Below are 13703 nucleotides of genomic sequence, written 5' to 3' on the forward strand. Positions count from 1 at the left end.
TATCAGTTCAAAGTAAAGCATAGGCCTGGATTCCGCGTACCAAAAACAAGTTTATTAATAGCAAGCTGAAAATTTGATAATTTCTTAACGGGGTCTAGTCGGACCAACTTTGATGTATGGGAACACTGAAACAGGGAAAGTTTTAATTGGGGAACGTGATTTTAATTGTGGAACGTGTCATCCTGACAAGTTTATGATTGTGGAAACTAGCAGGTTACTTTTAAGTCTATTCAATAGTAAACTTTATATATAATATACGAAAAAATATTTGTCTGACAAATATATTAGGCATTATAATAAGTCCGACACCTAGAACATGTCAAATGACAGGAATTATGTTGGTGGTAAATACTGCCGTCCTAAGCAAGAAGGCAGTATCTCCAATTTTTACAATTTTCTAGCTTGCTCTTTTATATGGGTTCTTAAACAATTATTAATATACCTAAGAAAGTTAGAAAGCAGTAAGCCTTCATTCCTGGGTCAAATAAGAAAAAAAATAACTTACAATGATTTCACGAATAGCAGAATATCTCCAGTGCTTGTTGACGGATTTTGACGTTTCTTTTAATAATTTGTTCCTATGTACTCTTAGCGTACATTATGAATATGCCGTTTGTTAATAAATGTAATGTTAAATTAACTGTTTAAATGATTTAAATCATTTGTGAGAAAAAAGATAAGAATCCTTAGGGTTTTACAGTTTTATAAACAACAACTTAGTAAATCAACATTCACAAATCCCCATTTTAAAGCCTTAAACGTGTTTTATCAAATAATTAGATACCACCAAATTCGTTGCAAATGCTTTACTTTTTATTGGCAAAAAAAGTTCTAAAAATGATGCATTTTTGGCCTTAAATTGTTATTAATTTAAAAAGTCCAACGAACACACTACAGGAAACATTCATAGGGGTTTAAGTGATCGAGGTCCATAAAATTCAAAACATTGACAGATTCCTGACTGGGTTAGTGTAATGGGAATCCTTGTTTCTCTGGACTACTATTTTATATTTTTACTATTTATCACAGCTTAATAGGGGAGGCAAGTATGCTAAATTTGCAGTTACTCGAGAGTTATGGGGACCTATTGGGTTGTGAAGAGTAGGTCCTAAAAAAAGGTAAGTTTTCCATAAAGTAGGGACTTTCCATTTTTTAATTTAGTTTTCCATTTCCAACAATACTTTTTTTCGATTATAGCGCCATCTATCTATAATTCGAAAAGAAAATTCCTCAGGAAAGAAGTTTGAGGATAAAGAGACTTGGTGGTGGTCAAATGAAGTACAAGGAAAAATAAAAGAGAAGGGAAAATTGTATAAAAAGTGGCAAGAAACCAGATCGGACACAGATCTTCAAAACTATATGGTGGTGAAAAAGGAAGCGAAAGTAGCAGTAGCAAAAGCCAAAGCAGAAGCGTATTCAAACCTATACGATCAACTTGATACCAGGGAAGGCGAAACGAAGATATATAAAATAGCCAAACAGAGAGCAAAGAAAGCAAGAGATTTTAATCAGATTAGATGTATGCGAGATGAAAATAATAAAATACGAATTCACGAAAAGGATGTCAAAAAGAGATGGAGAAAGTATTTTGACAGTTTATTAAATGAAGAATTTGACAGACAGCCTGTGGAGTTAACTGAGACAGTAACAGCAATGGTTACCAGAATAACAAACGAGGAAGTGGCTCAAGCGCTTCAAAAAATAAAGTCGGACCAGATGATATTCCTGGGGAAGTATGGGGAGCATTGGGAGAGACAGTGATAAGTTGGCTAGCAGGTCTATTTAATAGAATTATGGAAGTTGGATAAATGCCAGACGAATGGAGAAGCAGTATATTAGTACCTGTCTACAAAAACAAGGGAGGCATACAACAATGTACAAACTACAGGGCTATAAAACTACTTAGCCACACCATGAAAATGAGGGAGAGAGTAATTGATAGACGGATACGTGAAGAAACCGAAATATCCGATAATCAATTTGGCTTTATGAAGGGCAGATCAACAACAGATGCAATTTTCACTGTAAGGCAACTGATGGAAACATACAGGAATAAAGAGACCAACGCTCATATGGTATTCACTGATCTTGAGAAAGCATATGATAGAGTTCCTCGAGAGATTCTGTGGTGGGCACTCAATAAGAAAGGAGTCCCTGGCGAATATGTAAAGATTGTGAGAGATATGTATGAGGGAGTAACGACTAGTGTTAGGAAAGGTGTGGGAGAGACTGATAAATTTCAGGTGAAAGTAGGATTGCACCAAGGCTCGGTGCTTAGTCCTTATTTATTTTCATTAGTTTTGGACCAGATAACAGCGATACTACAGGGTAGCATTCCATGGTGCCTAATGTATGCTGATGATGTAGTGTCAATAGGAAATAGTGAAAGAGACTTAGAACAAAAACTGGAACAGTGGAGACAAGCTCTAGAGGAAAAAGGTTTAAAACTTAGTAGGACAAAAACAGAGTATTTGGAATGTTCATTTAAAGATGGTGTTACTACAAATAAAATGGTATCTTTGTATGGTGAAATGATTGTGAAAAGTAATAGTTTTAAGTACCTAGGATCGGTATTACAGAGTAATGGAGAAATAGATGGGGATGCATGCAGTAGAATTAGGGCTGGATGGATGACGTGGAAAAAAGCGAGTGATGTGTTGTGTGACAGAAAAATTCCAATGAAGCTGAAGGGAAAATTCTATAAAACAGCCATAAGACCGGCTATGATGTAGGGAACTGAATGTTGGGCAGTGAAAAAGAAAGAAGAACGACGAATGCATGTGGCGGAAATGAGAATGCTTAGATAGATGAGTGGAGTGACAAAGAAGGATAAAATTAGAAATGAGTATATTAGGGGAAGTCTAGGTGTGGCACCAATTGATGCCAAAATGAGAGAGCATAGGTTAAGATGGTTTGGTCATGTTCAACGTCGAGACGTTAATCACCCAATACGAAGAATAGCTGAAGTGCAGATTCCTGGAAGGAGTAGGTGAGGAAGATCAAAGAAGACCTGGGGGGAGACGATAAGGCAGGACATGTTGGTAAAGGGGATTAACATTGATATGACCCAAGATAAAATTGTGTGGAGAAACGCAATTAGGGAAGCCGACCCCGCATAGGGATAAGGCAAAGAGAATGATGATATCTATAATTCGAAAAAATGTCTCGAATAAAAGTCACTTATTTTTACGCAAGGAATCCAAATCTGCTATAAAAAATGGGGCTCCTATTTTTTAAATGCAATAAAAAATTTTGAGTTTTTCTGAGGACGAATTTTTTTTCGGACTCCCCTGTATTAAGATCCAATATATGGTAGGGGTACACTTATAGGATACAAGGTTTCTCTACATGTGATTTTCTGACGAGCTCGAGTAACTGCAAAAATCCCCGCTTGGGCTCCCCTACCATATGTAAAATATTGAAAAATCCTGAAAATTATAATAAACATAAAAAGTAAAAAAAATATATAAATTATCTAAAAATTTATAAAAAGGCATATTACTAAATTGCGCCCCATTTGGACAAATTGAAGTAGTCAAGTAAATGTAACATAAGTCAATTTATTGTTTCGTATATACTATAGCGAAACAATTATCGTTGCAAGTCATAGATTCATTGACGTCATAGATAGAAATTACCAACTTGATGTGAGAAAATTTAATAAAAGTCACGTCTAAATTTAGTCGTTTTAAATTCATACTAACTTGTTCTACACAAAATAATTTCGGTCAAACTTGAATAGATCAGCAGACGTCTTGTGAACTAACAATTGGCGGAGGTTTCAAAACCAGAATTATCTTCTTCAGCGTGCATCTCTTTCTCTGGCAAACCTGCCCTGGATTATGAGGTGCAGTAGGTACTACTTCTCTGGATGTCATGGCTGAAATATTTTAAGTTTTCACGTTTTCATCATTTTGATTATTTCTGGTGATTTTTATTTTCATTCGATTTAGTACTTCGTTTCTTATTGGTTCCACCCAGCTTATTCGTAAGATTCTGCTGTATACCCACACCTCAAAGGCTTCTAGTATTTTCTTTGGTTTTTCGTTTTAGTATAATATCTCTATTTCATATAACACTATTCGGAGCATTCTTCTTTGGAACCACATCTCAAACACCTCTAGGTCATTGTTTATTTAGTCAGAACTGACAAAATATAGCATTTGATCATCTTTGATGTAATTTTATGTTTAAGCTTTGGTTACAGATTACAAAAGAATGATCTCATTTTTAGAAACGTTGTAAGAGCTGCTCCAATTCTTAATTTGATCTGTTTAATCTTTAAAAGATGAAGTAGTTTCCAATCCTAATAGCAATATTAATAATATTTAAAAATATTAAAATATTACCAAAAGATTTTTAAATTGAAAACTTAGAGTATGGAGCAGCAGGCCTACACGTTCTCTCCGATGAGACTCCAACAAGAGTCGAAAATCGTCGATTAAGAGTGCTGGACTGCGCTCCGTATTCTAAGTGAAAAATAAGATTGTTTTGCCTTCGCATTGCAACTGAATATAAATGGAATTTTTATTTTATTTTTATATTGGTCGTTACTTCTTTGAGTAACTAGGTCCATTTTCTGTTGGAATTTACCAGTTGAACAGACGGGGTCGTGAATTGTAAGTTTTTTGAATTCCCTCTTGTCTTCTTCGCTTCAGCATCCATCTGGCTTGCAAATTTAAAAAGCCTTGGAGGTGTTACCAAGAAAATGGACCAATACGTTTTCAATTTAAAAATCTTTTAGTAATATTTTAATATTTTTAAATATTATTAATGTTGCTATTAGGATTGAAAACTACTTCATCTTTCAATTGCCAGATGACGGTAGTCACCTAGTCCATTCATGTCAGTTGCGGTGTGGGGGATAAACTCTCGGTGTTGATCACTTGATGTATGGAGTAGCAGGCCTACGTTCTCTCCGATGAGACTCCAACAAGAGTCGAAAATCGTCGATTAAGAGTGCTGGACTGCGCTCCGTATTCTAAGTGAAAAATAAGATTGTTTTGCCTTCGCATTGCAACTGAATAAAAATGGAATTTTTTTTTATTTTGATTTGTTTACTTTTTACTTTACATCTTGTCATGTATGCAGGGCCCCCGTAAGGGTAACTGGCGCCTGTGTGCAAAAAAGGATTTTGGCGCCCCTTAAGGCATTTTGGATCATGTTTTTCTATTTATTTTTTGAAGGTAGGTAGGTAGGTAGGTTCTTGAAATAAAGCAAAAACCTGAACTTTAGAAGTCATACTTATAGTCCAGTCACTCACGGTAAAACGTTGCAAAACCTCCGAATTTTAAAGAATTGCTTTCATTGACATGGAATTTGGCATACACATAACTAACATGCGTGCGGATGTGTGCTTTTGCCCTGGATGTGATTTTCACCCCTTCTCGGTGGTAAAAAACATAGAAACGTTAAAAAATGGAATTGGATAAAATGACTAATTTTAAGCAACTTTTGTTCTATAGAGTTTTTTCAATAAGTTCAGTAAGTATTTTATCGAACAAAATGTTCTTACCAAAAATAAAGCTTATAAGAAAGTGTAACATTTTTTTTTTGTTTTTTAAGTTTTTAACTTCAAAATTAAGTAAGTTACGCTAAAAATAATGATGGTCCCTTTTTTGATAAAAAAAATCGTGAAAATCACCCCCTAATTAGCGTGTCAAATGAAATTAATCGTTACAACTTCACTACAAGTTACTTATGTATTGTTTATATTGATCTTAAGTTTCATCGGTTCAAAGTGCTTTTTTTTTTGAAAAGGCTGTTCTAGTTAAAAGGGCTTGAACGAGTCGTTAATCACGGGTGTATGCAAATTTTGAACAGCCATATCTTAACAAACTTTTGTTTTACAGGAAAAGAAAAAATACAAAATATTCAGAATAGAAAAACCTACATTTTTTTCTGCTTGAGATTTTTGGTATCACCAATATCATTTTCAAGCTATTTAAAAAAAAGCAATTTTTTTCAAGATAAAAAAAATTTTGTCCAAAAGATTTCTTTTACCAAAAAAAGGGACCAACTTTATTTTGAGCATAACTTACTTACTTTTGATGCTAGAAACTTTTTTAAAGAACAAATATAAAGCTTGTTTTAAACACTTCAAAGAAGTTTTAATGAGCTTTCCCCGAAATTCATTTTTTGGTTATTTCACGTTGAAATATTCGATTTGGAATTTGAAGAATGAGAACCTACTTTTCATTAGCTACAACTGTGCTTCTACTGGGTTTACAGACTTCATATGCCAGCCATATTTAAACTTTTTGTAAGCTATTTTTTTGATAAGAGTTTTTTCGATAAAATACTTACTTTTTTACGATAAAAAGAGGGTTTTTGTTAAAAAATTAACATATTCACTTGCAAATAACTCGAAAAGTATTAACTTAGTGAAAAAATTCTATAGAAACAAAGCTTCTTAGAATTACTCAGTTTATCCAATTCCAGGCTTATTTTGAACGTATGTTTTTCACCCCCGAGAAGGGGTGGAACCCACCCCCAGTGCAAAAGCACATAATATAGGCACAATATCACTTTTTTTTCTTTGACTTGTTAGCTATGTGTATTATGTGTATGCCAATGTGTATTTCATGTCAATGCAAGCGGTTCTTTAAAATTCACAGCAAAAACCGTGAGTAAATGAACTATTATTTGTAGACTAAAATATCAAAATGAAACAAACAATAAAATCATAACAAAATAAATTAAAATGCCTGACTTCCGACATGGTCTTGCATATAGGAATCGGCAGTAACTGGATGATATACCTACTAATAAAATTTTGTGTGTATTTATTATACCTTCGTCTTCTTTATCTAATATTTTACAACCATGAAAGTTAATTTCGACCAATCCATCTCTTTCCCTCCACTTTTTCTTGTATTATAAGGCGAAGTAGATGGAATATAGGTCCTCTAATTATTATATGGCCGAAGTATTCTGTTTTTCTCATGTTTTTCTTCTATTTATACGTAATCCTATTTAATTTCTCAACTTTTATTTTAAAATTAATTTTTGTTTTTTTGTTTGTTTTTTTTTCAAATTTTTTGCAATTTTTTACCCTGGGTTTTGGCGCCCCTAAAGGATGGCGCCCGTGTGCATTGCACACTTTGCACATATGGTAGCGGGGGCCCTGCATGTATGTCTTTGCATGTAGTCTTGTCGTGAGGTTCTCGAATAAATATCAGAATTTTGTCTGTAAATTCATTTATTTTTATATACATTTCGGTAAAAAGTGTATACAAGGGTATACCCTTTATATATAAAAGGTATACAAGGGTAAAAACATGCCGAAGATACATGGATGAGCGCGGTGTAGGTCGCGATCGCGGTCGCTACTTCGATATCAAAACAAACCTTCATTTTCTTATGAGATCGCACATACCAAGGATGTGTCACCCTTTCACCCTCGTGACATTGCATCGCGGTTTACACCGATGTCGATGCAAAAACAGGATACGGAAAGTATCTTCGGTATGTTCTGCAAGTTATCGATGTAAACCTCGACCGCGATCGCGACCTACACCGCGCTCATTCATGTATCTTCGGCATGTTTTTATCCTTATCGATCAGTTCACCATAGATTTACACTCCAAAGTCTCTATCTTGCTTATTTAAAAATGATATTCGTGTAGATATTCCATGCTGTACCCTATAAAAAGCCTTTTCATAATCGATAAAAACCACAAATATCTTTACATTGGTCGTGGAATTTTTGGAGAAGTACATTTAAGCCAAAAAGTGCCTCACGTGTACCCTGTTTATCTTTTAATCGATGAAAGTTTACATTGGTATAGTTACTCTTGTATCAGTCAGTTGATTTATGTGAAGGTTCGATCCACTTTTTTATTACTTCGATGTTGTATATATATGTATATGTAAATTAAGTATTTTCTACGGGAAATAAGCCACAATTTTACTAAAAAATGAATTTATTAACGTTTCGAAGCCCAAATCGGGTTTCGTTGTCAAAATAAAAATACTATTAAAATAAACAAAAATGTTTTTGCTATGTAAAAAAATTCTTCTAATAATTTATTTAATCTGACTCATTTATATTGGCAATTCAGACGTATATTATACATTTTAAAGTAGAAGAATTTAAAATTATACCGCCAATATTTATGAGTTGCGTTCCTGGGACGACTTTACTAAAAGATAGTTCATTCGATTACATGAAATCAATCCCAACTCAAGAATATCCGTCGCAAAAAAATCATAGCATGTGATCTGTCTTTAAAAAGACAACCAAATGCAACGATGACAGTAAAATTCTCGCGTTAGAGATTCCATAGTAAATCACGAGGGAAAACCAGGAAAAAACCTCGTGATATTATCCCGACATCGTAAGTATTTGGTCTTACATTTAATTTACTTTCAAAAAACGAATACCAAATTCTGACTTTAATATGTTTAAATTATAAATAATATTAATATAATGCATAGATATACAATAAGTAATACTAAAATATAAAATTTGTACTAACTCGATATGTTATTGACTTACTAATCGTGGTATTTTCTTTCTATTGACTTCCTCTTTCAGTATGGGTAACCACATCCTACTGCATTCTACCGAGGAATTTTATTTAGGTGAATCATCAAGACCATTAAACGTTAGAATAAGTGAACATCAGTCTTATATTAAAAATAGAGAATTTGATAGATCTCAAATATGTCAACACGCATGGGATAATGAACATAGAGTTCAGTGAAGAGATTCAAGTATAGTCCTGAAAGAATCAGATAGTAAAAAGAGAAAAATCAAAGAAGCGGCTCTAATTATGCTAAATGAAACCAATTGTGTCGCCAATTCCTCGGTAGAATGCAGTAGGATGTGTTTACCCATACTGAAAGAGGAAGTCAGTAGAAAGAAAATACCACGATTACTAAGTCAATAACAGATCGAGTTAGTAAAAATTTTATATTTTAGTATTACTTATTGTATATCTATGCATTATTAATATTATTTATAATTTAAACATATTAAAGTCAGAATTTGGTATTAGTTTTTTGAAAGTAAATGAAATGTAAGACCAAATACTTACAATGTCGGGATAGTATCACGAGGTTTTTTCCTGGTTTTCCCCTCGTGATTTACTATGGAATCTCTAACGCGAGAATTTTACTGTCATCGTTGCATTTGGTTGTCTTCAGATCACATGCTATGATTTTTTTGCGACGGATATTCTTGAGTTGGGATTGATTTCATGTAATCGAATGAACTATCTTTTAGTAAAGTCGTCCCAGGAACGCAACTCATAAATATTGGCGATATAATTTTCAAGTCTTCTACTTTAAAATGTATAATATACGTCTGAATTGCCAATATAAATGAGTCAGATTAAATAAATTATTAGAAGAATTTTTTTACTTAGCAACAACATTTTTGTTTATTTTAATAGTATTTTGTAATTTGACAAAGAAACCCGATTTGGGCTTCGAAACGTTAATAAATTCATTTTTTAGTAAAATTGTGGCTTATTTCCCATAGAAAATACTTAATTATAAAAATTCCACAAGGAAATAGCTTCAGAACAACATATGTATATGTGCCTTATATCTTTATTCTATGCTCTCCCCTAATTATTTACGCTTTTCAAAATAGGTAAATATAACAACGATGTTGAACGACATCATCAGTACTTTACAGACCGTGATCACTACAGTGATTTAACGAAATGTAAATAAGGGCTGTACTGGGTGTACTTTTTTATGGTGTAGAAGTGCAGATACTAAAAGTATCGACCATGAACAGAATTGAACAATTACAAATGTGGGTCCATAGACGGATGCTGAAGATACCTTGGGCAGCAAGAAAAAGTAATGAGGAAGTAAATACTAGGGTCAACAAAGAGAGAGAACTGCCAAAGGCTGTTAAACACTAGAAAATGTCTTATTTGGGTAATAAAGAGAGGGGAAATCGATAAAGAATACAACTGATCTTTAAAGGTAAAATAGAAGGTCGTAGAAGTTTACGAAGAAAACCAGTTTCTTGGATAAAAACATTCGTAAATGACTCAGATGACAAATTCAGGATAAATCTATGTTGCAGAAGATCGAGAAGCCTTCGCAATGGTGATCGCCAATGTCGGATAATTCTGATATGGCACGTGAGATAAGACTGGGGCTGTATTACTGGGGGTGCCATATAATAAAAGCTGAGTAATCACGGTTAAGTTTGTCTAATATCTTTGTTTTTTTACAATAATTAGAAAATATGTTATGTGATTTCATCTAGATGCGTCACGCTTGACTATTCTCTCAGCGACGTGAATTTATCATGAGCAATTACTCTTTGCCGATAAACTGCAAAATAATTCCGTTTGCCATTATTTTGAAATATAAAGTTTAAAATCAATTCCATTATCATTCGTTTAAGTAGTTTAATTATTTCCCACATTTAATTTGCTCTTGTAGTATCGTCATATTTTCAACTCCACATAAAAGAAATATTAACCCCAATTTTTTAATGTTTCAGGAGGAAGTCGAAAACATTACGAATATTAATCGAATCTCAGACAACAAAGTCATCCACATCGAAAAAATCATAAAAGAACCGGCCAAGCCAGCAGTGGTTAAAGTACCGTTAAAGGAGCAATGTATCTGTGAACTCTGCACATGTGGGTAAGTACCAGACGTTTTACCGAGATTTGTTTGTGGTAATTTATATAGGGAAGAAAATATGCAACAGATAAGTACAGGATAATAATTATTTGTCGTAAATAAGAAAGTGTTATGTCCGTGTAGGTTTAAAACATAAATGACCTTATTGTTTTTTATCTTTCTCTTTTATAGAAAAAATAAAATTATAAAAAGGATATAGGTCTTGGGCTCACACTTAAAAAATCATGATTAAGGTGATTACCTCACTCATGAGCCTTCGTTTATTCAGTTTGTATCAGACAACTTTTCTAATACGGAAAATTTTCGGGATGGGGCCGTTTCGTCAATATAGGTTTTCTAAGCTGTGGTGCATTCGAAACAAATTTTTAAACCTTTAAAAAATTGTCGGACAATTTTACTAGTTAATTGTAAATATTTTTAAGTCAAAGTCAAAGTTTTCAACCTAATAGAATTATTAAAAATATTTGAAAAATATTAAAAATATTCCTAAAAGATATTTATTTGAAAACTTATTGGACCATTTTCCTGGTAACACCTCCATGGCTTCTAAAAATTGCAAGCCAGATGGATGCTGAAGCGAAGAAGACAAGAGGGATTTCAAAAGCTTACAATGGCAGCTAATCTGGAAAGCTCAACGTAGGTGGCGCTCGTGTAGTTGGAGGTCACGTCAACTTACGTCAACACTTCAAATCAATCTATTTCCAAGTAAATATTGCATATTTGTTTCGCTGTGTGAATTAAACTCGAGAAAATAAAATATCTCAATGTTGTGCTATGCATTTGTGCTTATCGAGAACATCAGGACACAGGTTTCTCAAAGATATTCTAAAGAGAAAAAAATGGATTGTAGCAATAAGAAGGGATAAATATGTGCCGACTATAAACGCACGTATCTGCAATAAACATTTTGTTGAAACAGATTAGGTATTGCCCCTAGATTCGACTGTAAAAAATAGAATTCTTCACTATAAAATTCAGATCAAAATTTATTATAAACGCACGGATTAAGATATGCAATTTTATATAGACATTCACACTGTTGCCACATCTACAATCGCTTTTTATGGAGTGAACATATAAAAAAATTTATATTTGAAGCAATAATAATATAGAAAAATGTGAAATACTAATTTTATATAATTCTAAGTTCTCAATATTTTTTAGGGACTAAAACATAACCTGACCAAACCTAACCTAGCGTCATCGAAAATAATATAAAAAAGTTAATAACTGAATTTTAGTGACATATTATCTTTAAAATATGCTTTAAAATGACTAAAACATATCCTGATCAAACCTAACCTAATCGAAAATAATATAAACAAGTTAATAACTGAAAATTAAAGTGACCTAGTAGGTACCATTCAAATATTCTTTAGTGACTAAAACATAACCTGATCAAACCTAACCCTAAATTTTTCTAATTTCATCTTAAATTTAAGGTCGCTTTTCACGTAGACAAACACCCAAATAATTGTACTTAATTAAATTAACACATTCTATATTTCCATAAGGAATAATAATTTTTTTAAATAAGACAACATTGCACAATCGACTGCGCTCAACCCATACTTAAACCAAATTTACACCAAATGCGCAACTGTCATGGCGGCCATATTTTGAAAATATCACATTTTTAAATGAGTTAAACACAAAAGTTAATGCTGAGCGCACTTAATTGTGAATTTTAAATTGATAAAAAAGTAAGGCAGATCGCACATATCATATTATTCACAGTTGTCAGACTCGTGTGGGGAGCAAGTCAATACTAAATAAATACCCTCTTCTGAGCTATAGAAATAAAACATTGAGACGATGATTAATATAGTTTATCATTCGATAAGGGCTTCCTTTTTCCAGTAACTCTCGCATTCCTTCTCAATTCGTTTTTCAACGCACAAACAGTCTCCAATATCCATATATTTCGGCCATAATTTATTATTTATTAAATCGTAATCAAAAACACCATATACAATCTTCACGAATAGTCAAAATGACCTCCAACTACACGAGCGCCGCCAAGCGGGAGAAACGGCGTACATAGGTGCCATTCACGACCCCGTTTGTTCAGCTGGTAAATTCTAACGGAAAATGGACCTAGTTACTCAAAAGAGTAACACTAATATAAAATAAAATAAAAATGTATACCATTTTATTCAGTTGAAATGCAAAGGCAAAACTGTCTTATTTTTCACTTAGAACAGAGAGCGCAAACCAGCACTCTAAATCGACAATTTTCGACTATATTTGGAGTCATCATCAGAGATGCGTAGGATTGCTGCTCTCTGCCCCAAGTGACGAAACTCCGAGAGCCTATCCCTGCATTACAACTGACGTTTATGGAGTAGGTGTCTAGCGACATCTGGCAACTGAAAGTCAAAGTTTTCAACCTAATAGAAATATTAAAAATATTGAAAAATATTAAAAATATTCCTAAAAGATTTTTAATTGAAAACTTATTGGACCATTTTCCTGGTAACACCTCCATGGCTTCTGAAAATTGCAAGCCAGATAGATGCCGAAGCGAAGAAGACAAGAGGGAATTCACAAACTTACAATTCACGACCCCGTCTGTTCAGCTGGTAAATTCCAACGGAAAATGGACCAAGTTACTCAAAGGAGTAAAACTAATATAAAATAAAATAAAAATGTATACATTTTTATTCAGTTGCAATGCAAAGGCAAAATTGTCTTATTTTTCACTTAGAACAGAGAGCGCAAACGGAGGGAAAAATAAGACAGTTTTTCCTTCGCATTGCAACTGAATAAAAATGGTATACATTTTTATCCATTGGAATTTACCAGCTGAACAGACGGGGTCGTGAATTGTAAGTTTTTGAATTCCCTCTTGTCTTCTTAGCTTCAGCATCCATCTGGCTTGCAATTTTTAGAAGCCATGGAAGTGTTACCAGGAAAATGGTCCAAAAAGTTTTCAATTAAAAATCTTTTAGGAATGTTTTTAATATTTTTCAATATTTTTAATATTTCTATTAGGTTACAACTTTGACTTCCAGTTGCCAGATGTCGCTAGACACCTACTCCATAAACGTCAGTTGCAATGCGGGGATAAGCTCTCGGAGTTT

General features: G+C 33.3%; 1 protein-coding gene across 5 annotated transcripts in view; it reads left to right on the forward strand.

Moving 5' to 3' along the window:
• LOC114333924 (titin) overlaps nt 1–13703 on the forward strand; it is a 137071-nt gene that overhangs the window by 15075 nt on the left and 108293 nt on the right. For all 5 annotated transcript variants that reach the window (XM_050644218.1, XM_050644217.1, XM_050644216.1 and 2 more), the window contains exon 2: nt 10475–10620. In XM_050644218.1, the coding sequence (XP_050500175.1) occupies nt 10475–10620 (146 nt within the window). The remainder of the gene's footprint in view (nt 1–10474; nt 10621–13703) is intronic.

The sequence above is a fragment of the Diabrotica virgifera genome, chromosome 2 (genome assembly GCF_917563875.1).
Source record: "Diabrotica virgifera virgifera chromosome 2, PGI_DIABVI_V3a".
Lineage (NCBI taxonomy): Eukaryota > Metazoa > Arthropoda > Insecta > Coleoptera > Chrysomelidae > Diabrotica > Diabrotica virgifera.